The sequence below is a fragment of the Jaculus jaculus genome, chromosome 3 (genome assembly GCF_020740685.1).
Source record: "Jaculus jaculus isolate mJacJac1 chromosome 3, mJacJac1.mat.Y.cur, whole genome shotgun sequence".
Lineage (NCBI taxonomy): Eukaryota > Metazoa > Chordata > Mammalia > Rodentia > Dipodidae > Jaculus > Jaculus jaculus.
In genome coordinates this window covers 86028329-86053767 of record NC_059104.1, presented here as the reverse complement: position 1 = coordinate 86053767, position 25439 = coordinate 86028329, and the positions used below count along the sequence as shown (strand labels likewise).

Genomic DNA, 25439 nt, shown 5'->3' with positions numbered 1-25439 from the left:
TTATAAGAACATAATCTAAAAACAAACAAACAAACAAAAAAACTGGGGGCTGGAGGGATGGCTTAGCAGTTAAGGCATTTGCCTGCAAAGCCAAAAGACCCAGGTTCGATTCCCCAGGACCCACGTTAGCCAGCTGCACAAGGGGGCGCAAGTGTCAGGAGTTCCTTTGCGGTGGCTGGAGGCCCTGGCGCACCCATTCTTTCTGTGTGTCTCCCTCTTTCTCTGTCAAATAAATAAATAAAAATAAAATATAAAAAGACTGCCAAGGGTAAAATTAAAATTTTAGATTACACATCAAGTTGTAATCATAAGCAGGTGAGCTGGGCATAGTGGTGTGTGCCTTTAATCCCAGCACTGGGGAGGCACAGATAGGATCACCATGAGTTCAAGGTCAGCCTGGGCTACAGTGAGACCATCCATCAGGGGTGGGTGGGGGAATAAAAAGCTGGAGGTGAGACTCCTTAGTGGGTATATCTACTCTCATAAATCTTGGTCAGTTGGTCACCATAGTCTGCTGAATGTAGAAGTTATGAACTATTAACATTTTTGCTTCAGATATGTCTTCAGTATCGACTAATATATTGTTATTTTTTCCTTCAAGAGAGAGATTCAGAAACTCTATGAAAACAAGTCATTTCTCTTCCTGGGTTGTGGTTGGACTGTTGATGACACGACTTTCCAGGCCCTTTTCCTAGAGGCTGTCAAGCATAAATCTGACTTAGAACATTTCATGCTGGTTCGGAGAGGAGATGTAGATGAGTTCAAGAAGCTTCGAGAAAACATGTTGGACAAGGGAATTAAGGTCATCTCCTATGGAAATGACTATGCTGATCTTCCAGAATATTTCAAGCGACTGACCTGTGAGATCTCCACAAGGGGCAAATCAGGTAAGGGAGGGGTCAGAGAACAACAGCCCTTTTGGCCTTTAGTGTTTTGTTATGGATAAAATTATAGCCAAGTCAGGCTGGGCGTGGTGGTGCACACCTTTAATCCCAGCACTCAGGAGGCAGGGGTAGAGGATCACATTGAGTTCAAGGCCACTCTGAGACTACCTAGTGAATTCCAGGTCAGCCTGGGCTAGTGCAAAACCATACCTCAAAAAAAAAAAAAAAATTTACAGCCAAGTTGAGAAATGTGTAGTACACAATCAGACTGAACAAGAGGTACCATTAGTCTTCTCATGCTATTTGGATAATAGGAAAATGGGCAAAAGACATTCTGTAGTCATTCATTATACATATAGAAGAAAAAAACATGTAAAAATGCTTAGCTTCAAGTGACATGCAATTAGAATTCAGATTTCAAAATAGAGAATGTTTATTCAGCCTTGGCCAAGGCTCTAAGAAAGGAAATTTTTCATGTATTATAATTGGGAAATTTATAGCTTCCATGAGGATAAATTTATATGTATTAAAAATTATTTAGGGCTGGAGAGATGGCTTAGCAGTTAAGCGCTTGCCTGTGAAGCCTAAGGACCCTGGTTCGAGGCTCGGTTCCCCAGGTCCCACGTTAGCCAGATGCACAAGGGGGCGCATGTGTCTGGAGTTCGTTTGCAGAGCCTGGAGGCCCTGGCGTGCCCATTCTCTCTCTCTATCTTTCTCTCTGTGTCTGTTGCTCTCAAATAAATAAATAAAAAATTTTAAAAAAATTATTTAACATTGACTATGAAATCCCACGAGGCTGGGCATGGTAACACATACCTTTAATCCCAGCACTTGGGAGGCCAAGGTAGGAGGATTGCTGAGTTCAAGGCCACCCTGAGATTGCATAGTGAATTCCAGGTCAGCCTGGGCTAGAGTGAGACCTTACCTTGAAAAAAGAAATTCCACCAATCCAATTTATACTAAAAGAAAATACTGGTGCTGGGTGTGATGGCGCACACCTTTAATACCAGTACTTTGGAGGCAGAGGTAAGAGGATTGCCATGAGTTCAAGGCCACCCTGAGAATCCATAGTGAATTCCAGATCAGCCTGGGCCAGAATGAGAGCCTACCTTGAAAGGGAGAAAAAAAAAAATCGTAAACTATACTATATATAATGGCAAAGACTTGGAAAGTGGGCACCTTAAATATCCCGATCAGTAAGAGTCTATAGATACATCATTTATTTAAGTGAAAAAATGAACCCATAAGTGAAAGTTACCATAAAATGTCAGAGCCTGGCATGATGGGACATAAACCTATAATCCCAGCACCCAAGATGCTAGTTACTAAGTCTGGTTACTAGTTACTAATACCCAAGATGTTTTCATTGTTTTTTTGTTATTTGTATGTATATGTACATGTATATGTGGCACACATGTAGAAGCTGTCAGTCCTTTCCTTTTTGAGACAGGGTTTTCCTTGTTTTATTTATTTATTTATCATTGTTGCTGAACAGTGCAGTTGATCTTGCCCATGAGCTTTCCTATATTCTCCTGGCTCCACCTGCAATTGCTGTTGGAGCTTTGGGGTGATAAGAGGCATACACCACTCTGCAAAATGTAAAAAAGGAAACAAAAACTTTGTCTGTTCTTGCTGTGCTGGGGACTAAACTAAAGGCCTCATGCATTGCAAGTTTCTTGTGTTAGCTAAATAGTGGCATGCTTTTTAAAAACCTTACATTGAAGCTGGGCGTGGTGGTACATGCCTTTAATGCTAGCACTCAGGAGGCAGAGGTAGGATTGACATGAGTTTGAGGCTACCCTGAGGAATTACAGGTCACCCTGGCCTAGAGCAAGACTGTACCTTCAAAAAAAGTGTTCACATTAACTAAATAAAGCAAGGTTCCAAGGAATAGCGATTCTGACACACTAACCAGTTCTAAAAATATTTTCCTGCTACTGAATTCAGACTATATCACTGAGCCTTTTTATGTTTATGTTTATTTTATTTTTTTGAGACAGTGTCTCTCTTTGTAGCTCTGACTGGCCTCAAATTAACAATTCTTCAGAGTCGGCCTCAAATTAACAATTCTTCAGTTAGCCTCTCAAGTACTGGGATTATAAGTGTGTGCCACCATGTCAGGCTTGCTACGAACTTTATTTGTATTTTCATTTCATTAGAATGCATCTAAGGGACCCTATTGAAATACAGAACTTTCCTAAATCTACTCTTTCCCAAGTTTCTTTTCTCAATCAGATGACAAGTGAATTCTAATATAATGAAAAATTCCTCAAGTTCTGTCATGGCTCTCCTTTGATGAAATAACTTTTAAAAAGCAGTTGCTGCTGGGCTTGGTAGCGCATGCTTAGAATCCCAAAGCTTAGGAGGCTGAAACAGGATTGTCAAGAGTTCCAGGTCAGCCTAGGATACAAGTGTGAAACTGTCTCAAGAAGAAAAAGAAAAAATGTGTGGAGGGGAGTAATGTAACTGTAAGGGTACATTGCAGACTATGTACTTTTTCTAGAGGCTTAGGAAGTCTTAGAAAAACAAACCTTTCAGCTTGACATTTTTCCAAAAACAAAATATACATAGTTGTTTTGTTTATCTTGGTTTGCCTGGAACTATAGGTATATAACCCAAGTTGGCTTTGAACTTGATCCTTCTGCTTCAGCCTCCCAAAAGCTGAGATTTCAAGTATGCATCACCCCACCTTGTGTATGCTTATTCACTAATACATACTGAAATTGAGGAACAGAACTTTTAATTTGAAACTGAGTAATCATTATGGGCTTCTCTGCCACTTTTCATCCTCTGTGTGGCTGAATTTCCTAACTCACATCCCCCCATCCCTGAGCACATAAAATTTTTTATGTAGTTTGTGTATGTAGATACAGCAGATACGTTTTGCTTATAAGCAGTCTTGCTGGGGACAGTAGAACATATAATCCCAGCTACCAGGAAAATAGGCCAGAGAATTGAAGTCCACCCTGGGCAACAGAGACCCATCTCCAACAAAATCCCCAAGCAGCCTTGGTGCAACAAGAAACCTAATGCTGCTAATGTGAAAGCCTGAATGCAATTAATCTCCCCCCTCACCTTGTGTCATCCTCTGTTGTTAGTCATTCCATATTCCTTTACTTCCTGTTTTGTTTTAATCACTTTTTGTTTTTCTGATGCATAATGATATACTCTGTATTTAGCAGGAATGGTGAAAGAAGGCCAGCTAAATGGTTCATCTGCAGTACATGATGAAATAAGAGGTATACTACTTGTTTATCAATCTGTCCTAAAATGTTAAGACTGGAAAATCGTAATTTACCTATTCAACCTGTTCATGATTATTTTTCTGTCAAGTCTATTATAAAATTCTCAGAATCTGCCATCTTGCCTTTTGAAAAGTTAGGACTGCCTGGACCAGAGTGAGACCCTACCTCGAAAAACCAAAAAAAAAAGAAAGAAAGAAAAGTTAGGACTGATCTGCAGATGTAGATACATAAACCTGTTTTGTCAAGCTTTATTTCACTCTCTACCCTTTCTCTCTCTAGGCTGTAGTACATGAGCAGGATGAAGAAATTACCATTACACCATGCTGTGAGGCCTTCCTGTGGACAGTGTTTAACATGCAGACTTACAAGAACCCAGCACAGCTCCCAGGAAGTACCATTATCCAGAAGTTGAAGTTTGGGTAGAATAGGCTGGAAATATTCCACCTTTTCCTTCATGCTGGCTACTTCTTGATATTCCTCTGCCTGGTCCAGTTCAATACCTAAATGACATCAGGACGCAATGCAGCCCTCACCATCCCCAGGCTGGACATGCTTGTGTCCACACAGCAGACCAATGTGATGACTGCTCTGGCTGCAGCTCTGCAGGAAAGACTTGGGGTTTGACGTCATGGAGTCAGTGGGCTCTTGTTGCAGTTTTGTACTCTACTTGGTTTTTCAATTAAGCTTAATGGCTTTTTTAAAAACATAACTCGAAGCTCTAGTTTTCTAGATCTTTTACAGTGTACAGTATTTTACATAACTGAGCTGTATTAAAAGCTTGTTCATTTACTTGCCAGGACCTTGGCTGTGCTTTGAGAGTTACTGTAAAATCTAAGCCGGCATCAAGGTACTAAGACTGTAACTTCAATTTTTAGAGTTCTCTTCACCTTATTTGAGGGGTGGGAGGAGGGAATCTCATTCTCAGGACACTTAGCCAATTTCTAGGAGCATTAGCAGTTCCCTTATTGGGCCTTCCCCCCCCAGGGTAGGGTCTCACTCTAGCTCAGGCTGACCTGGAATTCACTCTGCATTCTCAGGGTGGCCTCAAACTCACAGCGATCCTCCTACCTCTGCCTCCTGAGTGCTGAGATTAAAGGCATGTGCCACCACACCCGGCTTCTTTTTTTTTAAATCATAGACGGGCCCCAGGACCATGGCTAGTGACTTGGATTTTAGTTCAGAATCCTACATAAAATAATGTGCAGACCTAGGAGGCAGTTTATTTATGAAATTTATTTTCTTATATAAATTATGTATTTCTCTGGGCAGACAGCCTTCACCTTATTGCACTAGTAGCACATCTGTAATACCAAGCTACAGAACATGTCTTAACAAGAGTTTGTATTCAACTTAGCACTTGTCTACCAGGCACTGTAGAAGAGAGGGATGAGGAAAGCCAGGACCTGCTCAGGAGGCCAAAGGTTGGATGGGGGAGGGGGCAACAGGCACCCTTTCTGACAGTTGCTTTTCTCCCAAGAAGGTGGACATGCAAAGCTTACTCTGGATTCTGGTAGTGGGGAAGAGTTGGACGTCTGAGAAGCCTATGTAACACTGCAACTCAGCTCCCTTTGAGAGGGGAAGTGTGGCTTTGGGGCAAAAATGGGGTAGGAGTTTATCAGATATAGAATTAGCAGCAATTAAGAATGGGCCACCATGTACTGCCAAGTGAGGTGGTTGTCTTCCTGGCACCAGGGACCTGAAAGCTGTGTATTTGAGGGAGGGGATGCCATTCAAGACCCAGAGTTGGCTTTGGACACCTCTGAACCCAATGGAGCGAGGGGCTTCAAACTGCTCCATAGCACAGGTGGCTTTGTGATCACACTAATTAGCAAAACTCTGAGTTTTCCAACCATTGGTCAAAGCTGTAACGAGACTGAGTCTGTAAGCAGAGTGAAGGGGATGCCTGAGTAGGAAGAGGAAGGCTCATGGGGAGAAGGGTCATTGGGCAGTGATTGTAACATGATTAGGCCCTCCTTAAAGACAGAGGCTGGGCTAAACGGGGAGTGGGATTAGAGGGATCTTCAAGTCCTTGGAGTTCCCTCCTCACTCTGCCTTTGTACTACACTTGAAGACAAATTGCTCACATAGTCTAAAGCACATTCTTGACACCGGAGTAGGGACTTGGGACAAGCGGCAATTTGGTATTAGGCAAGAGACACATTAAGCCTTCATGAGGGCAGCCACTACAGCCTTGGCGTTGAGACTGCGTAAGTCACAGTAGGTCTGGCCAGTGCCCACAAAGACGATGGGTTTGCTTGTGATGTATGTCATAGAAATAGCAGCTCCCACCTGAAGTGGACAAAGAAGATAAGTAAGCCCCCTTTTCACAACCTCAGTAACAGGTTAGCTGGAACCAACATTCTCTTAAGGCCCCATCTGCTTGTACAACCCATTCCTCCCTCCAGTCCCAGGGTCCTGTGTCATCTACTTATATATACCTTATCATCAATGGTGTCAAATTTGGTAAGGACAATGCCATCAATGAGCCGAGGTGTCTGAGCCATAGAATGGTCAGCCAAGGCTCTGTTGAACTTGACCTGTAAAGGGAAAAGATGTAACAACCCATCTAATTTGCCAAAGTTTAAGTTGTAAAGGGAGATGGTCACAAGCCCTCACCAGCTGGTCCACGGCTTCATTGCCTACTAAGGCTTCCCCTACAAACAGCACCAAGTCAGGTGTATTGACAGTAATGAGTTTGGCCAGGGCAGTCATCAGGGGAGCATTGTCTTGCATGCGGCCAGCTGTATCCACCAATACCACATCGAAGCCTTGGTTACGTGCTAGAAAGAAAAAAGTAGTCAGTTCCAGGCACCTGTCCGTCATGCTCACTGCCAGCTTCCTCGCAAGATGTCCTAGTCTGGCTGTTTACTTACTCAGGCACTGGATTCAGTTACAAGGTAATATGAGGAAAAACCTGTCCTATTCTTGGCCACCACCAAAAACATTCAGGGTAAGGACTGAAGTGGGATAAAGGTGAACACACACTCAGGTCTCTGGTTAGGATCTGTCAGTTTTGCCTTTAACTACACACATTACCCACAATTAGAGCACAGCAAGAACCTTACTCAGACTTCCCTGTTCTGAGTAGTAAGCTTAGTCATTTAAGTCTGACTGCAAACTGATCCACCGCACACTTTACCAAAGGCAATAGCTTCCATGGCAATGCCGGCAGCATCCTTGCCATAGCCTTTTTCAAACAACTGCACCATTGTGCGGCCACCATGGTTCTCGGGGGGATGTAAGGCAGTCAGGCGCCGAGTGTGTGTGCGCAGCTGCTCTACAGCCCCAGCACGAAAGGTATCACAGGCAGCAATGAGGACACTGAAGCCATTCTCCAAAAGCCAGAAGGAAATCTGCAAAAGAATTAAGAAAACTGCCGTCTAGAACCAGGATTCTAAAATGTGTAGAGTGTGGTATGGGTAATAAAACAGGGTACCCTGTGCTGACCTTGGCAAGATTAGTAGACTTTCCCACTCCATTCACACCACAGAACGTGACAACATACGGGCGCTGGCGACGCTGGGCATCCATGATATCCCTAAGCATGTCTACACGACGCTGTGGCTGCAGAATCTGTACCAGGGACTCCTGTAGAGCTTGCTTGACTGTGGAAGTCACCGCTGAGAAGGGAGATAAAGGGAACATAGCCGTAACACCAAAGAATGTACTCAAAAATACCCAATGTCATGGGGCGGGGGGGGGGGGTGCGTAATGATTCATGCCTTTAATCCTAGCACTTGGGAGGCTGAAGAAAGATCACTGCTTTTTTGAGGCCAGCTTGGGCTACAGTGAGTTGCAGGTCAGCCCTGACTAGAGTTATAACCTGCCTCAAAAAGAAGACAGTAAACAAAAAAATCACCCAACATCTTTCCAAGGGGACTAGGACCATTTTTCCTCAGGACCATATTGTTCTATGTACTCATTTAATCTTCCTAATAGCTCTAAGGTCTACATTATGTAACTATTATTTAGGAATTAAGTGTTCTTTGTGACTTGTGGAGATACTTACTGCTGAATGTCCCCATCACTTTCCCTTCCAACTTGTTGGCAACAGATTCACAAAGCTGGAGAGCAATGTCAGCAGCCACATTCTTAGCTGAAATATGAGGCAGATGTGTAAATTCTGTGTATAACAGTAATCAATCCACATGGTACAGGAGAAACACTAGGTTGTTTCCAATCAGCTCTACCCCACAAACATATCAGCTCAGTTCTCAGAACTTACCTATAAGATGATCACGCATCTTATCCAGCACAGATTCCATATCTTCACGACTCAGGCTCTTAGAACCCACTAGGCCCTTCAGCATCCCAAACATGCCACCTAGAGTCCCCTTGGTAGCACTGGAAGCACACAACATCACCAATACACATACAGCTAGTTCATCAATTTTACAGCCATCTGCACTACCTCCCACCTGCAATCTCTCTACCTTGGTTTTGTGGAGTTCTGAGTGGCACCTTCATCATCTGAGCTGCTACAATCCAGATCTTGAAGCTGACTGCCAGGCCCAGTTCCTCGAATCTGGAGGGCATGGGTATAGAAAGGAGATGGGATCAGGGACACTGGGATGAAGTAAAGAGCCCACAATTTACCCTGTCCACAAAGCTTCTCTGATTCAGAGAAACTCCAAATGCAGTTCACTTCCTCCCTCATATCCAGGTATATACCATCCTATTCTACTTGCCAATTTCTAATTGTGAACATTCTGGTCTCAAGCCTCTTACCAAGTTGATATCCTCAGACAGGGAAGCTTCTGGGGTTCCATTGGTGGTAGGAGTACTATAATCCAACACTTCTTTGTTAGCACAGCCTCCCAGTTCCCACACTCGGGGTGCTTTCTTACCCTTCTCCTTTGGAGCATCTGACTTCGTAGGCTTGCTGTTAAGGGATCATAGGATACAGGGTTATGGCGGAGAAGCAGTACACATGATACAAAGACTGCTCACCAATACAGCTAGATTGACAGTCTTCAAAGAACTGTTGACAGCTGCTCACCTGGACTTGTCCAGACCCTTCCCATGCTTCTGAATGAACTCTTCTCTCTTCCTGCGTATTAGCTCCTCTTTAGAAAGTTCTCCATTTTCAGTCCCCAATGGGAGACCTGACTTTTCTGCAGGGGCTGTTTTGCTGGTAGCCAAAGGGCCATCAGAACCTGTTAAGAGAAACCTCACTGTAGAGAAGAAATCCCAACCATTTTTATACTTCCAAATTCTTAAGGGGAAACATACCAGACACCTTGGGAGTCACAAGGCCCAAGGATAATAGGGTGTATATTTGAGGGAGGCAAGCAATGACAAAAGGTGCAACTCAGGTATTAGTGTTCATAGCTTTCATGCCCCAGCATGTCCAAGGAGCTCAAACACACCTTCTTTCTTGGCCCCCTTTTTTTTACTGTTCTTTGCTTTTTCTTTGGCCTTTTCTCCTCGTGTTTCAATCATGGACCTTACAGGTTTCTTAGCCTTTTCAGAATCTTCAAATTTCTTCATGGTAGTGGGAGCACGGATCTTACTGCTCTCCTCCGCTTCACTAAAGAGAAAAGAGAAGAATTGATTTTTCTATCCCAGCAAGAGGGGGATAAAAGACTGACTTGAGAGAAAGGACCTATCTACCAGAAAAATCAGAAATGAACCACAAATTATAAGTTTCTTTGAACCCCTAATCTACTTTTGAGCCACCTTCAGGCAGGAAGCTCATGAAGTCATGGAAACAGAGACTGGAAAGGGGAAACTTCTCACCGAAGGAGCTGCAGGAAGTCATTTTGGAAATCAAAAGTGCCATTCAATAAACTTAAAGCACTTTGTTGTTGGATCTCTGTGCGGTACTTGTCCCGAAACAGCCGGTGCACATCATCTATCAACTTGTCTACGTACGTTAGTGTTAGGATCTTCTGAAAACCAACCTGTTAGGGGGAAGAAACAGAGCCAAGAGATCTGCTTACATGTGAGCCCAGAATGGAAGAGAGCCAACTCAACCTAGGCTGCCAGATAGGCTCAGCTACCTGGCAAGTTTCCCTGTCCTGAGTTAGCCAAGCGGTCTACCCGGTCCAAAAATTGCTTTCTTTTTTCTCTTCACCTTTCTAGTTTTCTTGGTCACCTCATGCCATACCTATTAGTGTTATTCTCTTCAATAGCAAGTTTATAGCATTAAATCTTTTGCATGTATGTGTAAACCAGATTGTTATCTACAGGAATGCTGTCCACCTCCTTTTGAGCCACATTCTAACTTGTCTGGAGATCACCAATTAGGAGTGGCTAACAGCAAGCTAGGATGGAGCCTCCTGTCTCCAGACGGAGTAACATGCCTGCATTTTTTATGTGAGTTCTGGGTATCAAATTCCAATTCTCATGCTCATAAGGCAAGCAGTTTACCAAAATAAAGCTATCTTCCCACCCCAATCTGAGTTCTTAATGGAGGCTATGTTGAGAATGTAACTGCTGTTCAAAAATAACCCCACTTACCACAAACACCAACTCAAACTGGTTGTCCAGTTTATACTTGAGTGTGAGGGCCTCATGAGTGAAGGAGTTGTTACCTCCCCGTTCCTGGGGGGAGGGGGGAGAAAAAAAACATGTCTCAGGGCTCAAGCTATCCACAGCAAAACTCAACTTTGGGCCCTCCAGGGCCTTTAGAACTAGACATTCCCCTCACCACCAAGCCTATCCCCACGGCCAGCATTTCTCTCTAGCATCCCAAGAAGAGAGACACCAAGCTGAAATCAGGGAAGTTGGGAGGGTAGCACACGTGTGAGCGAGAAGGAAACAGTCATAACAAACCATCTACTAGCAGCTGCCCACTATTTAATGGCCTTAAAGACGTTCTCTCAACCGCAACCTTAACCCAGACTCAAAACAACAAAATCAATCTGCCTGGGATGAGTGGAGAGGAGGAGGAAAGGCCCAAAGAGGCGCTGGGATACAGCAAGAGTCCCAGTGGTCGGACGTCTCAAAGTTGAGGGAGGAGTTAGATGCGAAAGTAGTGTGTCGGCGGCCGGGAAGCGGCCAGTTAGGATGGGTGGGAGGCACAAGATTAGTGGTCGAAGGGCCGAGAGCCGGTGTTATACGGGCCCGGAGTTCTGACCCCCGGGGGTGGTACCTGCAGCAGCACGGAGCGAATCAACGCGTTAACAGGCCCGGTGCAGGAATCGCTCACGCCCTGGAAACACCAGAGCACAAGCCCACCTTTGGAGAAGATGGTGAAAAAGTCAAGCATGGCTGCAGCAGGAAAGGATCTGGGGCCGAGGCCGGCGCCGGGAGCTCGGGCCGCTACCGCCGCCGCTTCCTGCTGCGCCAAGCGCGGGACACGTCACACCAGCGGCTCCGGAAACCCGCTCCGCCGCACTTCCGCTCGGAGCCGGGTTCCCACCCCCTCTCCGTCCAGGACGCTCCTGATGACGTCAGCTGAAGGCTGGCCAATGGCAGCTGTGGACGGGGCTCGCCGGGAGCCGGCTACCTGTAGCGTAGAGGGGTGGGGCTCCAAGGGGCTGACGGCGCGGGCGCGGGCCGATGACCTCGAGGTCCTGAGTCGGGCTCGGAGGCCGCGGACGCCGCGGAGACCGGCTCAGAACGGCTATGTTTCGGAGAGTGCTGCAGCTTGGCTTGGGCCCAGGCCGCTTAACCCGGGGACTGGGCACGCGTAGAGGAAGTTTTACCCTGGGTAAAGTGGACAGCAGAGGGGAATAGTGGTTCTGGGGTGCCCACAAACTCCACACATGTGACTTTAGACTGGAGACCCTGGTCCCCCTGGTAGGAGAACGAGTTGGCTGGGAGAACTGAGAAACCTGTCAGTTAATGGAGCCTAGACAAGTGCCTAAATCCCAGTGAAGCCCTTCTTAATGGTCTACATAAATGGAAGATTGGTGCTGTTGGTAATAAATACTCAGGATACGGGACCAGTTAGAGGTATCATGCGTTAGCGGGTACTGCAATATGGAGTTTATCCGGACCTGCTGTTCTGCGCGCCTGGGATACCTTAGTGGAGATGACAGTGCAGTTGACAGTCTGGGGCTCAGTAGAGAGAAGCCTGCAGGAGAGAAATATGTGAGTCACCTACCTTGTAAAAAGAGTTAAACGTGTGCTATTAGGAAGTTGAATCTTGAAGTAGTGCACATAATACATGAAGATGGAGATTAATGGAACATAGATAAACAGCAAAGTTGTGACAACACTGCTGCTGGGCGTTATTATGAGAAGTTATGAGGAAGGATGACCATAGAGATTTGCCAGCTGAACTCATCTTGTGCTCCTCCTTAGCCCCCTGCCATGTGGGAAGGAGAAATAAGGCCCTCTAATTCTAACTTTGACCCACAGACTGGGAAGCACAGGTGTTGGAGGTTAAGAAGAAGTTAAGGTCCATCCTCCCCGGAGAGCCCTTGGAACTGCATGACACCAGCCACTTGCCCCCAGAACACTCAGATGTGGTGATTGTGGGAGGTGGGATCCTTGGTCTGTCTGTGGCCTTTTGGTTGAAGAAGCTGGAAAAGAAACGAGATGCTATTCGGGTGCTAGTGGTGGAACAAGACCACACGGTAAGATATGGGATAGGGCAGTCATGGGGAGGCCAGCCATTCAATCTCTTGCATTCATTCACTTCTGCCAGTGTGGTTTTATGAAGGCTTCTAAAAGCAATGGATAAAGAGGAGAAGGAAGAAAGTCTTTGAAGGGCTGAGGGGAAAGAACTGTGCTTTGGACCTTGAGAAATATTCCCAGGGTCTTCCTTAAACCAAGAACCTTGGCAGTAAGATTTTGGGTTTGTGTTGTTGTTTTAGCAAGAGAAGGTCTTTTGTTTTGTTTTGTTTTTCTCCTTTGTGTTCTGTCACCCCCACCCCACCCCTTGAAACCGAGTCTCACAATTAATCCCAGGCTGGCCTCAAACTCAGCACCCTCCTAACCTGCATCAGCTGCTTGAGTGTTGGTATTACATACATGCTCCACTACAGTTATCTATGGTTTTGCTTTTGAAAGCAGACTCCACAATGTTGATTCTATGACAAGGCCTAGCCAAGACAGCCTGCATTCAAGCTACTTATTAATGCAAACAGCTGTGTCTACCTTCTTTCAGGCTCTGTTCTAAAATATTTGCAGCTGAGCATGGTAGCACTCTGGACCCTGAAGTAGGAGGATTGCTGTGAGTTCAAGGCCATCCTGGGACTATAGAGAGAGTTCTAGGGCATCCTGAGATACAGTGAGACCTTGCCTCAGGGAAAAATAAATAAGACATTGCTGTTGGCAACAGCTCTACTTGTGGTCCTATCCTTTTATTTTTTAATTAGTAATCAGATGTCAACCTCCTGCCTGCCCTTGGATTTTTAGACCATCATCATATAGTCCACTGTGCCCAGCGCTTTGCAGATGATTCACCTTTGTTCCACTGTCAGTGATGGTTGTAAGCACTGTGTTCATCTTTGGGCTGCTGGTTGGCTTGCATGCAGGTTCATCCACTCTGCTCCTCTTTACTTATACATTTAACTTATAGCTTCCATTGCAGGATTTCATTCACATATGACAACATGCTAGTCTACCTCAATTTTTCTTGTCTCTTTACAGTATTCAAAGGCCTCCACAGGGCTTTCTGTGGGTGGGATTTGGCAGCAGTTCTCCTTACCTGAGAATATCCAGTTATCCCTCTTTTCAATCAACTTTCTACGGAACATCAATGTATGTGCAGTGAGTTTTGGGGGGCTGAGGTGGTGACCCCTTCTTTAAACTAGAGAGGATGGCTGAGCTGGCAAAGGGATCCATAGAAAAGGAGTTCTTGAGACAACAAAGCATTGCCTTTCTTCCCAGTGTTCTTGACTAGAGGAGGGCTTCTACTTTGGAGCAGTGACCCTGGAATCCACAGTGAGGAGGCCAGGAAAGCTCCTCTTCACAGCAGCTCTTTTTTTTTAAAGAGAGAGATTATTTATTTATTTATTTATTTGAGAGCAACAGACACAGAGAGAAAGACAGATAGAGGGAGAGAGAGAGAAAGGGCGCACCAGGGCTTCCAGCCTCTACAAACGAACTCCAGACACGTGCGCCCCCTTGTGCATCTGGCTAACGTGGGACCTGGGGAACCGAGCCTCGAACCGGGGTCCTTAGGCTTCACAGGCAAGCGCTTAACCGCTAAGCCATCTCTCCAGCCCCACAGCAGCTCTTTGTAAGAACAGCTTCTCTGTGCATGCAGGAGCACCTGGCTGTGGTGGATGCTCCTCCAGTGGACCTTAAGTTCAACCCTGCAGGCTATCTCGTGCTGGCTTCAGAAAAGGATGCTGCATCCTTAGAGAACAAGGTCAGAGTGCAGAGGTGGGTCCCAGTGCAGCCCTGAGCTTCGGCCTGGCTTCACACATGCAGGGAGCTCCTGCACCACGTTAGGAGCAGGGAAGCTGAGGTGATATCACAGGTGCTTCCTCTCTGGGAGCTCAGACTGTCAGGAGAGACAGACACACACAGACCCTCAGTGTCCTGTGGTGAGTGCTACAATCCAGACATGGTAGACCATAGTGCCTACACTTGCCAGATCATAAGATTGGCTTAGGGACACATCCTAAGCCTAATGAACAGAATTTCAGGGGAGAGGCCTGAGAACAGGAACTTTAACAACAGCCTTAATTTAGATATCAGCAAATGGGCAAGTGGTAAATATTTTAGGCTTTGCCAACCATTCAATCTTTGTAGCATTCATTCTGCTCTGCCAACATAGCACAGGAGCACCCATAAACTAAAATATAAGTGCTTGTTGCTTACATATGAAAGCAGGGTGGATTTTGACAACTCTGCTTTTGTGAGCCTCAAAATCAATCAAGATTGTGTATCTGTGCAATGCAGGCTTTCTTAACACTCTAATCGCATCAGAACATTATCATTTTACATGTGGAAAAACAGGGGCCAGAAGATTTGGCAAATGGCACCTTGGCTCATGGGAGTGTTTGTTTTAGCAGCCACATTCTTCTGCCTTTGGTGGACAGTGTCCCAGCACAGACATGTGTGCTGAGGAGAATGGGATTGTATTAGGGAGTGGGGAGGAAGGCATTTGGACAGGAGTAAATGGAACATAGTTCCACACGCTGTCACAAAAGGAGATAAAGTAGGAGAAGTGCCATCGGTGCACTGGAATCTCTCTCATGGAGTCAGGGTCCATGTTCCTCCCCCCCTCATACTCACCCTAATTCCTATAGTCACTTGCATACATTTCTCTCAGGCAGGAAGGGGCCAAGATTTGTCTAATGTCTGCTGAACAGCTACAGAACAAGTTTCCCTGGATAAATACAGAGGGAGTGGCTCTAGCATCTTATGGTGAGACTCACCTTTTCCCTGAAGATGGGGATTGAAGGGCTACTTGGTTTGGAAGTCTTTGCATGCTATGACCACACTGAAAAGGGGCAGCTTTCTTCCTGAGGAACAAGGCCTGCCCCGGACCATCCCTTCTCTGGCTTTCAGCATAATTGGACTCTGATGTAGTTGGTCAAGGTGCTTTCTTCCTGTTTCTAAGCTCTAGAACAATACAGGAATAGGACCAGGCATACATTAGGAGAGGCTGGGTTCTAGTCTTTTTAATGAGTTCTCTTTTTTCTTACCTCAGGAATGGAGGATGAAGGTTGGTTTGACCCTTGGTCTCTGCTCCATGGCCTTCGTCGAAAGGTTCAGTCAATGGGAGTCCTTTTCTGCCAGGGAGAGGTGACACGTGAGTCCAAATACCTATTCTATCCGCTGTGTCTTCAGTGACCAGGGCAAGACCTATCCTACTCTCACAGGCTCAGCCAGGATGGGGAACAGCCTGTTCTTGAGAGACAAATTCAGGGTACTCCGACTCACTCCTCATTGAGCTGCTTTCTATTAACAGCTCCAGTGCTGTCTTGTCCCTGTGTAGCTAAAGTCACCCTAGTTTTCTGATCTGTGTTCTCTTTAGTATCTGAGACAGTGCTTGCCCTTCCTACTTTCGTTCCTGACACAATCAGTGGAGGAGAGGAGGCCTGGGGAATGTAGCTCAGTTGGTAGAGTGTTGCCCTGGGTCATATCCCTAGCACTGCATAACCTAGATGTTCTGGCATATACCTGTAATCCTAGCACTTGAGAGGTAGAGGCAGGAAGACTACAGGTTCAAGGTCCTCCTCAGCTATATAGTGAGTTTGAGGCTAGCCTGGGTTAAATGAGACCTTTTCTGTTTCTTCCCCCTCCCCCGAAAAAAAGGTGGGAAGGTGGACCAGTAGATTCACATTTCCTGCCTCAGTGGTTTTGTTTGTTTGTTTGTTTTGGTAATGGGGACACTGGGCGTGGAACTTGGCCTGGTGTATAGTACAAATGTGCTCTGCTCCTGAGCTATCCCCTCATCCCCACAGGGCTTAGTTTTTCTTTCTTTTCCTATAGGTTTCATCACTTCATCTAGCCACATGGAGACCTCAAGCAGGGAAGAAGTGATCTTAAAAAGGATCCATGAAGTTCACGTAAGTCCCCAAGCCTGTGCACTTCTCACTACAGTGGGACAAAGGCAATAGCAAGAAGAGGAAGGCCTTCCTGCCTTCCAGCACTGGTGACATGAAGCCCAGGGGGGTATGGGCCTCTCATGATGCCTTACTTGCTCTCCTCCTCTGGTGCCTGCAGGTGAAGATGGACAATAGCCTAGAGTACCAGCCAGTGGAGTGTGCCGTAGTAATCAATGCTGCAGGAGCCTGGTCTGGGCAAATTGCAGAACTGGCTGGTATTGGGAATGGACCGCCTGGCACCCTGCAGGGCACCAAGCTACCTGTGGAGCCAAGGAAAAGGTAGCTTCCCTCAGGGCAGCTGAGGAGGTTGGTGAGAGAAAGAAATAATACAAAAGTTTGGGGTGAGTGAGTGCATTGTACCTGCATACATGTGTATGTGTGTATCTAAGGGCAGGGGGTAGGACAGAGGATTGGTGGCCTTGCTATTACTGCAAAGTCCTAACTCTCCCAATCATTGCAGGTATGTGTACTTATGGCACTGCCCTCAGGGACCAGGCCTGGAGGCACCATTGGTTGCAGACACCAGTGGAGTCTACTTCCGCCGGGAAGGTTTGGGCAGCAACTACCTAGGTGGCTGTAGCCCCACTGAGGTAAGCTATATTGCACGGAGACATAGAGCAGTTGCCATTAAAGAGGTTGGCCTTTTGGAGAGCCCTGTGCTGTATTATTAAGGTTAGAATTGGGACTCACTGAAAAGAATGGCTAAAAGGCTCAGTGAGGTCTGGGTTTGCCCCTGTATTCCAGGCTATATAACAGTGTAAGTCTTGTCCCCACGCACCCAGGAGGAGGAACCAGACCCAGCAAACCTAGAAGTGGACCATGATTTCTTTCAGAAGAAGGTGTTGCCCCATTTGGCCCAGAGGGTACCAGCTTTTGAGACTCTAAAGGTAATTAGCAAGGGGTAGATTTTCCTGTTTAGTTTTAGATATTGGACAGAATGGATAATACTGGATTATCTTGGTCCCCTTAGACCTGTTCATTGTCATGTTTGCTCCATCTTACAACTGCTGAGTAATCTGTTGGATCCATCAATTTTATGAACCCCTCAGCAGCTGGCTCTGGCCTGGAGTGTGGGTTGCACATATCTGCAGCTTCACTGAGAACCTCAGTGTCTTATGCACCCACAGGTTCACAGTGCCTGGGCTGGCTATTACGACTACAACACTTTTGATCAGAATGGTGTGGTGGGCCCCCACCCACTGGTTGTCAACATGTACTTCGCTACGGGCTTCAGTGGTCATGGGCTACAGCATGCGCCTGGCATCGGTCGAGCTGTGGCAGAGATGGTGCTGCAGGGTGGGTTCGAGACCATCAACATGAGCCCCTTCCTCTTCAGCCGCTTTTATTTGGGAGAGAAGTTACAGGACTACAATATCCTCTGAGTGTGGAACCTCTTCCCTGGGCCTCACAGACACACGTATCACCGTTGCCTCACTCTGGCCCATGGTCACGCTTTGGTCCTTCCAGAACTGTGCCTGGCCTGCATTCCTCCCTCCAACTCCCTTGCCCTCCCAGCCAAGCCATTCTGCTCCTATGTGACTGGGCAGGACATAAGCATAGGCAATGAGGCCAAGGCCAGTAGGAAGTGGTGGGATTGGACCCCAGAAATGACACCCCTAAGGTAGTCAGTATATTTGGCATCCTGAGTATGGGGCACAGGACTGGCTCCTGCCTGGTGCTGAAAAAGGGTCTCTGACCTTTTGGGCAGATCCCAGGCACAGAGCATTCTGGATCAGTCTGGCCCAGATTTATTGACTTGTCTGTTAACCTCTTCATCAATCAATACATGTATTGACTCTTCCCTTTGGTCTTCTGTTCTTTTTGCTCTTTCCTCCCCTGACAGAAACTTGGGAAGTGTCTTGCTATCTTTTGAGAGCACAGCACTGGCGTCTTGGACACTGTTCTTAGGTCCTATGCAGGAGACATCTTGATGGGTTTTTTGTATGCATGTATGTGGATGTGTGTGCTATGACACATGTTGAGGTCAGAGGACAACCCCAAGTGTAAGTCCTCACCTTCCATCTTGTCTGATGCAGGGTATCTTGTTCACCACTGCAGAGAAAAAAATACTGATCACAGATGTTCATACTGTGTTCAGCTTTATGTGGGTTCTGGGCATCCAAACCCAAGTGGTCACATTTGCACAAGTCCAGGAGGCTCCCTGTTTGCAATCTAGTATAACCTGTTTCCAAGTTCTTGTAGGAACACGGGTTCTAGAGGACTGGGATGGGATCATTCATTTAATCAGTATTTATTAAGACTCAACTCCTGGCCAAACTCAGGTTTACATATGAAAGATAAGCCAGCCAGAAGAGCAAAGCTTACAAGTGTATCTTTCTTTTGAAACAGCCTCACTATGTCACCCAGGCAAGTCTCGAACTCTTTATTCTCCACCTTCACCTATTATATGCTGGGATTATGGGCGGGTTCCACCTCACCCTGCATAATATGTGGCTGTCCTGTTCTTCTCCCCTTACTCCTAGATAGTGTGTGACCACTGCAGAGCTAAAATGAGCCTCAAGGCACTCACCTCTTCTAGGTTGGGAGGCACACAGTTGGGAATAGTGTTTTGCCAAGCAGCTTTCAAGGAAATTTGTCCTTCTGGGCTGAACTTAAAGGATAGGCAGTTAACAAAGTGAATACAAAGGTGCAGAGACAAGAATTAACAAAACTCAGGGCTGGAGAGATGGTTTAGTGGCTAAGGCATTGCCTGCAAAGCCAAAGGATCCAAGTTCCATTCCCCAGGGCCCACAGAAGCCCCCTGCAAAAGGTGGCACATGCAGCTGGAGTTTGTTTACAGTGGCTGAAGGCACTGGCATGCCCATTCTCTTTTTATCTCCCTGCCCCCACCACCACCATAGCTCCCTATTTCTCTCTCAAATAAATTTAAAAAAAAATAAATAACTCAAGGACAGTAGCTTAGTTCATTTGAGCTGCTGTAACCAAATACCTTAGGTGGGACAATTTGTAAACAGAAACGTTACTGTTATTCCAGCAGCTATAAAGTCTAAGGTGCAGTGGTCAGCAGATTGGATGTCTATAAGTGCTTGCTTTCACTTAAGAGATGGCAGCAGGCATAAGCAGAGCCCTTCTCCCTCTTCCATAATGGCATAAATTCTGTCCATATAGTCCCTCTGGTAAGGGGCCAGCAGCGGTGGAGTGCTTACCATGTGGAAGGCTCTGGCTGAGATGCTCAGCATCAGCACAGGAAGGAGCTCTGGGGTTCATCACCATGGCTCCCATAGGAAGAACAAGGTTCAGATGTCAAGGCAGGCCAGATGGTGCTGTGGCTGCAGGCCACATAGCAGAGACACCAGTGCCTGAACTGTCATGGTGTCAAGCAGCAACAGTGATGACATGAAATGGAGTCAGGTAACTCCTAGCACTCTGGATGGACAGCTAAATGGATGTGGTGCTTCTTACAGAGCCGAACACAGGGAGAACAAAATGAACTGGTCCAGTGTGGAGCATGCAAACAACGAGGGCCCATAGGGCACCCAAGTGGGACCTGTAATGGACAGTATCGTCAGTGGAGGGAGGAAAGGGCTATGCAGGGAAGCTGGAGGGATCCCACCAACATATAGGAAGGAGAAATTTCAGTAGTCTGGACCATGGAAACTAAGAAGTGGGCACTGGTATGAAATGCCACATATCATGAGGGTTCAGAACCAAGTAGGTCAGTAGTGACCTCAGGAAGCCCAGTTTAAGGCCCAGCTAGCTACAGAGAAGTAAACTAGAATAGAGCCTCCTCCCTTCTCAGAAGTAGCCATTGGAAGCCACGTGTGGTGGTGCACACCTTTAATCCCAGCACTTCGGAGGCAGAGGTAGGAGGATTGCTGAGTACAAGGCCACCCTTAAAATAGAGTGAAATCCAGGTCAGCCTGTGCTACAGTGAGACCCTACCTCGAAGCCCCCCCCCCAAAAAAAAAGGTGGCCATTAGAGAGAATGAAATGTAAAAGATAGAGGCAAGCCTCACATCCAGGAGTGGGGGGAGGGATGCCATGCACGGTGAGGAAGTAGAAGGCCTGGGGTGGGGAGGTCAAGGGCATCCAGCCTCTTACAGTCAGGTTTGCATTGCTGGTAGAAATCACCCAACCAAGAGCAGCTTGGGAGGAGGGTGGTTGTTTTGGCTTACAGGCTGAAGGGGAAAGCTCCATGATGACAGGAAAATGATGGCATGAGCCGAAGGTGGACATCAACCCCTGGCCAACATAAGGTGGACCATAGCAACAGAAGAGTGTGCCAAACACTAGCAAAGGGGGATCTGGTTGTCATACCCATAAGCCCACCCCCAACAACACTGCCTCCAGGAGGCATTAATTCCCAAATCTCCATCAGCTGGGAACCTGGCATTCAGGACACCTAAATTTATGGGAAACCCTGAATCAAACCATCATATTCCGCCCCTGGCCCCCATAAACTGATAAACCATATATAATGTAAAATGCAGTGCATTCATTCAACTTTAAAAGTCCCCATACTTTTTATCAGTTCCGATGACGATCATACATCCAGAGCCATAATACCAAAAAATTACCCAAAAAAACCATAATCGCATAGAATAAACACACTGCAAAAGATGGCATTGGCAAAGAAATATTCAACCAATACAAGATTTAAACAGGGCAAACATCAAACACTCTAGCTCCAAGTCCAACAACTCAAACCAGCAACAAGCTTCTGGAGTTCCAATTCTGCCTCCAGCTAGGCTACTCTCAGTCCTGGAAAACTTGACTGGGCTGGCAGCTCCTCGGCAGCCATCTTGTGGTCCTGGCATCTCCACTGGGTCTCCACTGCAATCCACAGTTCATCCTCATGGCCTCAGGGGGTCTCCATGCAGGCAACCTGCTTCACACTGTCCATGGCCATTTCCAAAACACAAGACAGTGTTGCAAACTCAATGACCCTTTCTTTCCTGCATTTCTTATACTCCACAATACCAGGTAGGGTGCCAATTTGTTAATCCAGGGGTGAATAAAACAGACTTTGAAGAACAGGGCACTCCTTGAGCACTCAGGCCCCTTCAAAAGAATCGACATTCTTCCTGTTGCCCCAGCGCAGGTCAGCTAGCCCAGTCTCATAGGTTGTAATCTCTCAGTTGCAGCTGAACAGGCAACGGTTCACCCAAAGATTTTTCTTTCTGTGCCATATCCCTCTGCTCACACCAGTTCATTTCTATGCAAAGCAGCCCTGCACAACTTCTCAGAACATGGGCATAACAACAAGCTTCTCACACAAACTGCTAGCCCAGTCCAGGCACAGCTCTTTCTCACCTTCATAAGCCAAACCTCACAGCCCATAGTTCTTACTGTATTCAGGTCTTGGAGCTCAGACCAGAATAGTCCATCAAGCTGTACTATGGCACTGCAAAGCATTTCTTAAACCAAGGTTTCAAATCCTACCACATTCCTCTTGAAAATCAGCTCCAAAAGGCCAAAGCCACAGTCAGGTGTCTATCAGAAATCCCATTCAGTACTACTTTACTGTTGCAGTCCAGTTTGTGTTGCTGGTAGAAACCACCCAACCAAGAGCAGCTTCTGGGAAAAAGAGATTTATTTTGGCTTACAGGCTTGAGGGGAAGCTCCACGATGGCAGGGGAAAACAATGGCATGAGCAGAGGGTGGACATAATCCCCTGGCCAACATAAGGTGGACCACAGCAACAGGAGGGTGTGCCAAACACTGGCAAGGGGAAACTGGCTATAAAACCCATAAACCTGCCCCCAACAATACACTCCCTCTAGGAGGCATTAATTCCCAAATATCCATCAGCTGGGGACCTAGCATTTGAAACACCTAAGTTTATGGGGGGACACCTGAATCAAACCACCACAGGGGCCTAAAGTTCTACCTTGCTTTTTAAATTATGAGGGCCTGAACCAAGCCATCAACCTTTTGTTGTTGTTTTTTGATTGTTTGTTTTTTGATGTAGGGTCTCACACTAGTCTAGGCTGACCTGGAACTCACTATGTAGTCTCCGGGTGGCCTCAAACTCTCAGTGATCCTCCTGCCTCTGCCTCTGGATTAAAGGGTGTGCACCACCATGCCTGGCTCCAAGCCTTTTTTTTTCTTTTTTAATTTTTTTTATTGACAAATTCCATTATTGTAAACAATATCCCATGGTAATCCCCCCACACACTTTACCCTTTGAAACTCCACTCACCATCATATCCCCTTGCCCTCTCAATCAGTCTCTGTTTTATTGTGTTTTCATGATCTTTTCCTTCTATTATGATGGTCTCATGTAAGTAGTGTCAGGCACTGTGAGGCCATGGATGTCCAGGCCATTCTGTGTCTTGAGGAACATGTTGTAAGGAGTCCTACCCTTCCTTTGGCTCTTACATTCTTTCTGCCACCTCTTTCACAATGGATCCTGAGCCATAGAAGGTGTGATTGATATATTTCAGTGTGGAGCACTCTCTGTCACTTCTTCTCAGCACCCTGGCGCCTTCTGAATCATCCCAAGGTCACTGTCATCTGAAAAGAGAAGGTTCTCTACCAAAAGTGAGAGTAGCATTAATATTTGGGTATGAACATTAAGAGAAGTGCTCTCTGGGCTGTTTGGTGAACATAGTATATACTTTTAGCCAGACACCAGGAGACATTACACCCCTAGGGCTAATGACTATCCCTGTTGTAGGTTTTCAGTATCAGGGATATATTCCCTCCCATCCAGTCAAATTAGAGAGCTGCTGGTTTCCCCCAAAACGGATGTGTCACTATTGCACCTGTTGGCTCATTTGGCCTGGCTGGCCAAATATAAGGCGTGCAGTGTTCGCTGTTGGGTATCTTCACTGGTGATTTCTCTCTCTCCCATTGAACTGCATGCAGCATGGCTTCTTCCAGCTTTCTGTCAGCTGTATGGAGGAGGTTTACAGCTCAGCTCCAGCAGGATTTCTCAGTGGCCTTGCAGCCCAAGTATGTGGAGTCTTCTGCAATAGGGTCTTATCATCTATTCCTGGTGAGAAATCAAAGGCCTCGGCAATGGCCTGTAATGTTTGGGGGGCATCAGGGACCTCATTGGCCAACAACTCACTGGAAGGTATCCCATCCCTGGCACTGAAATAAACCCTTGTCTTTATCCCAACACCCAGCCACCTCAGAGGATGTCTTGTACTTGTCAATGCTGTCCTGTTGGACCATGAGGGTCCCTTCCTGGAATCTCCAGGGCAACGAGGATCTGCCAAGCCAAAAGGATTTCTGAGCTCATTAAAAAAGGCTTTTGCCGGGCGTGGTGGCACACGCCTTTAATTACAGCACTTGGAAGGCAGAGGTAGGAGGATTGCCATGAGTTTGAAGCCACCCTGAGACTACATAGTGAATTCCAGGTCAGCCTGGACTAGAGACGCTACCTCGGAAAAATAAAACAAGCAAACAAACAAAAAGTCTTTTGCTGGGCGTGTGGCACACGCCTTTAATCTTAGTGCTCCGGAGGTAGGAGGACAACTTGAGTTGAGGCCACCTGAGACTACATGGCGACTTCCAGGTAAGCAGACCAAACCCCTACCTCGGAAGAAAAACAACAACAAAAGCAAGGTTTTAGCAGTCAAGTAGAGTGGTTAGTAATCCCACCACCAGAAAATTGAAGGCAGGAGGATCAGGGTTCAAAGCCGTTTAGGCCCTCCGAGCCTTTCTTATCTCAACTGCATGAAAGAAAATAAGGCATGCCTCTACCGTGGTGGAGGCCTTTCTCTCCTCGCTGTCCTTCCCCCAGAGCGCTCCAGGGGCGGGCTTTCACGGTGACTTTGGGCGAACTCTGGCGTGCGGACTGAGCCCCAGGTGTGGCGGGCTGGGGGCGCGGCAGGGCCTCCGTCGCTGCGGCCGGGACAGCCCCCCCTCCCCCCGGCTGGGGGCCGGGCTCGCGCTCCGGGACAGGCCGGCGCGCGGCGTGGGGCGCGGCGGGCGGCGGGCGGTGCCGCGAGGCTTCCGGCATCCCGGCGGGCGGCGCGCGCAGCTCCCGGCCCGGCCTGCACCGGCCGGCCGCGCAGGTGAGCGGGGCGCGGGACCGAGGGCCGGGGAGGGCTGGGACCCGCGTCTCCACGGACTCAGCCGCAGGCCTTGTTCCGGCCCAGGGCGCCTCTGCCCCCGGGAACGGCTTCCGTCTCCAGCTCCTTCCACCTGGCCGCCGCCACGACTCTCCCACTGTCCCCTGTTCTGAGACAGTTGACGCCGGTGCGGGGATACTCTAGCTGTCAGGTGGTTTCCGTCTTTAACGCGAAAGAGTTTAAAACCCTCTCTTTACATGCTTTGCCACTCCCCTGCTCCTGGGGTTGGCTTTGGTTTCTGTAAGAACAGCTTTATTTAGAGTTGAGGATGTTCAACGTTTAATAAATATCCAGCAGGGACTACCCACTGTGTCAAGTACCAAAAGGACACGAAACAGGACGGATTCAGTCCTCTGGTTCTCATGGTGACAGGTAAACCAATGCACCAGAGAAGAACTGAGAGGGGAAGTATGGAGTACTCCAGGTGAGACACCTCCCCGAAATGACTCAGAGGTTATATCTAGTTAGTTTTAGAATCTTGAAAGAACGACACAGAACATACATATGGAAACATGCACAGGTCCTAAGAGTGCTCCCGAACCCTTTCTCACAGGTTTTCTGGGGCAACCTATGTCTAGACCGGTAAGTAAACCATTACTAGGACCCCAGAGCCCTCTTGTGCCCATTTCCCATCACTGCCTGCCCCTAGGGGTGATTATTATCCTGACTTCTGACACTATTTGAATACCTTTGTCTGGTTTTAAACATTTGGTCCATTAAATCAAATTGTTTAAAATATTTTATTAATTTATTTGCAAGGGGGAGAGAGAACATGAATGGGCTTATAGCCACAGCAAACAAACT

At 46.9% G+C, this 25439-nt stretch overlaps 3 protein-coding genes and 2 long non-coding RNA genes across 14 annotated transcripts in view; 2 read left to right on the top strand and 3 right to left on the bottom strand.

Annotated features, from left to right (window-relative positions):
* Window positions 1-4928, top strand: part of Fam118b (family with sequence similarity 118 member B) — an 83100-nt gene extending 78172 nt beyond the window's left edge. For 4 of the 5 annotated variants that reach the window (XM_004665465.3, XM_045144789.1, XM_045144790.1 and 1 more), the window contains 3 exons: window positions 602-887; window positions 4064-4123; window positions 4409-4928. In XM_004665465.3, coding sequence (XP_004665522.1) covers window positions 602-887; window positions 4064-4123; window positions 4409-4422 — 360 coding nt within the window. In that variant the 3' untranslated portion in view covers window positions 4423-4928. The remainder of the gene's footprint in view (window positions 1-601; window positions 888-4063; window positions 4124-4408) is intronic. The other variant, XM_045144792.1, reaches the window with a different exon arrangement.
* A 414-nt stretch (window positions 4929-5342) lies between these two features.
* Window positions 5343-11431, bottom strand: Srpra (SRP receptor subunit alpha). The gene is made up of 14 exons (XM_004665467.3): window positions 11226-11431; window positions 10592-10675; window positions 9869-10032; window positions 9499-9659; window positions 9129-9285; window positions 8858-9011; window positions 8563-8654; window positions 8355-8473; window positions 8139-8225; window positions 7577-7749; window positions 7269-7482; window positions 6746-6909; window positions 6568-6666; window positions 5343-6418 (listed from the first exon to the last, which is right to left on the bottom strand). The coding sequence occupies exons 1-14, from the start codon at window positions 11340-11342 to the stop codon at window positions 6290-6292; spliced, it is 1914 nt and encodes a 637-aa protein (XP_004665524.2). The 5' UTR covers window positions 11343-11431; the 3' UTR covers window positions 5343-6289.
* A 200-nt stretch (window positions 11432-11631) lies between these two features.
* Window positions 11632-18391, top strand: Foxred1 (FAD dependent oxidoreductase domain containing 1). 5 transcript variants are annotated; one of them, XM_004665469.2, is made up of 11 exons: window positions 11632-11786; window positions 12440-12657; window positions 13676-13786; window positions 14295-14413; window positions 15309-15403; window positions 15690-15791; window positions 16475-16551; window positions 16709-16869; window positions 17051-17180; window positions 17373-17477; window positions 17718-18391. In XM_004665469.2, the coding sequence occupies exons 1-11, from the start codon at window positions 11702-11704 to the stop codon at window positions 17970-17972; spliced, it is 1458 nt and encodes a 485-aa protein (XP_004665526.1). In that variant the 5' UTR covers window positions 11632-11701; the 3' UTR covers window positions 17973-18391. The 5 variants fall into 5 exon arrangements, with proteins under 5 accessions (XP_004665526.1, XP_012805844.1, XP_045002270.1 ...); XM_012950390.2 differs by having other exon boundaries at window positions 17700-18391; XM_045146335.1 differs by having other exon boundaries at window positions 13676-13795.
* LOC123459533 lies at window positions 11635-15777 on the bottom strand. The gene is made up of 3 exons (XR_006636322.1): window positions 15685-15777; window positions 15272-15365; window positions 11635-12152 (listed from the first exon to the last, which is right to left on the bottom strand). It is a non-coding gene; the product is annotated as an uncharacterized LOC123459533 (long non-coding RNA).
* A 729-nt stretch (window positions 18392-19120) lies between the features above and the next one.
* On the bottom strand, window positions 19121-22810 carry LOC123459572. 2 transcript variants are annotated; one of them, XR_006636343.1, is made up of 3 exons: window positions 22754-22810; window positions 19758-20098; window positions 19121-19201 (listed from the first exon to the last, which is right to left on the bottom strand). It is a non-coding gene; the product is annotated as an uncharacterized LOC123459572 (long non-coding RNA). The 2 variants fall into 2 exon arrangements; XR_006636342.1 differs by having other exon boundaries at window positions 19121-19196.
* Window positions 22811-25439: the final 2629 nt, after the last annotated feature.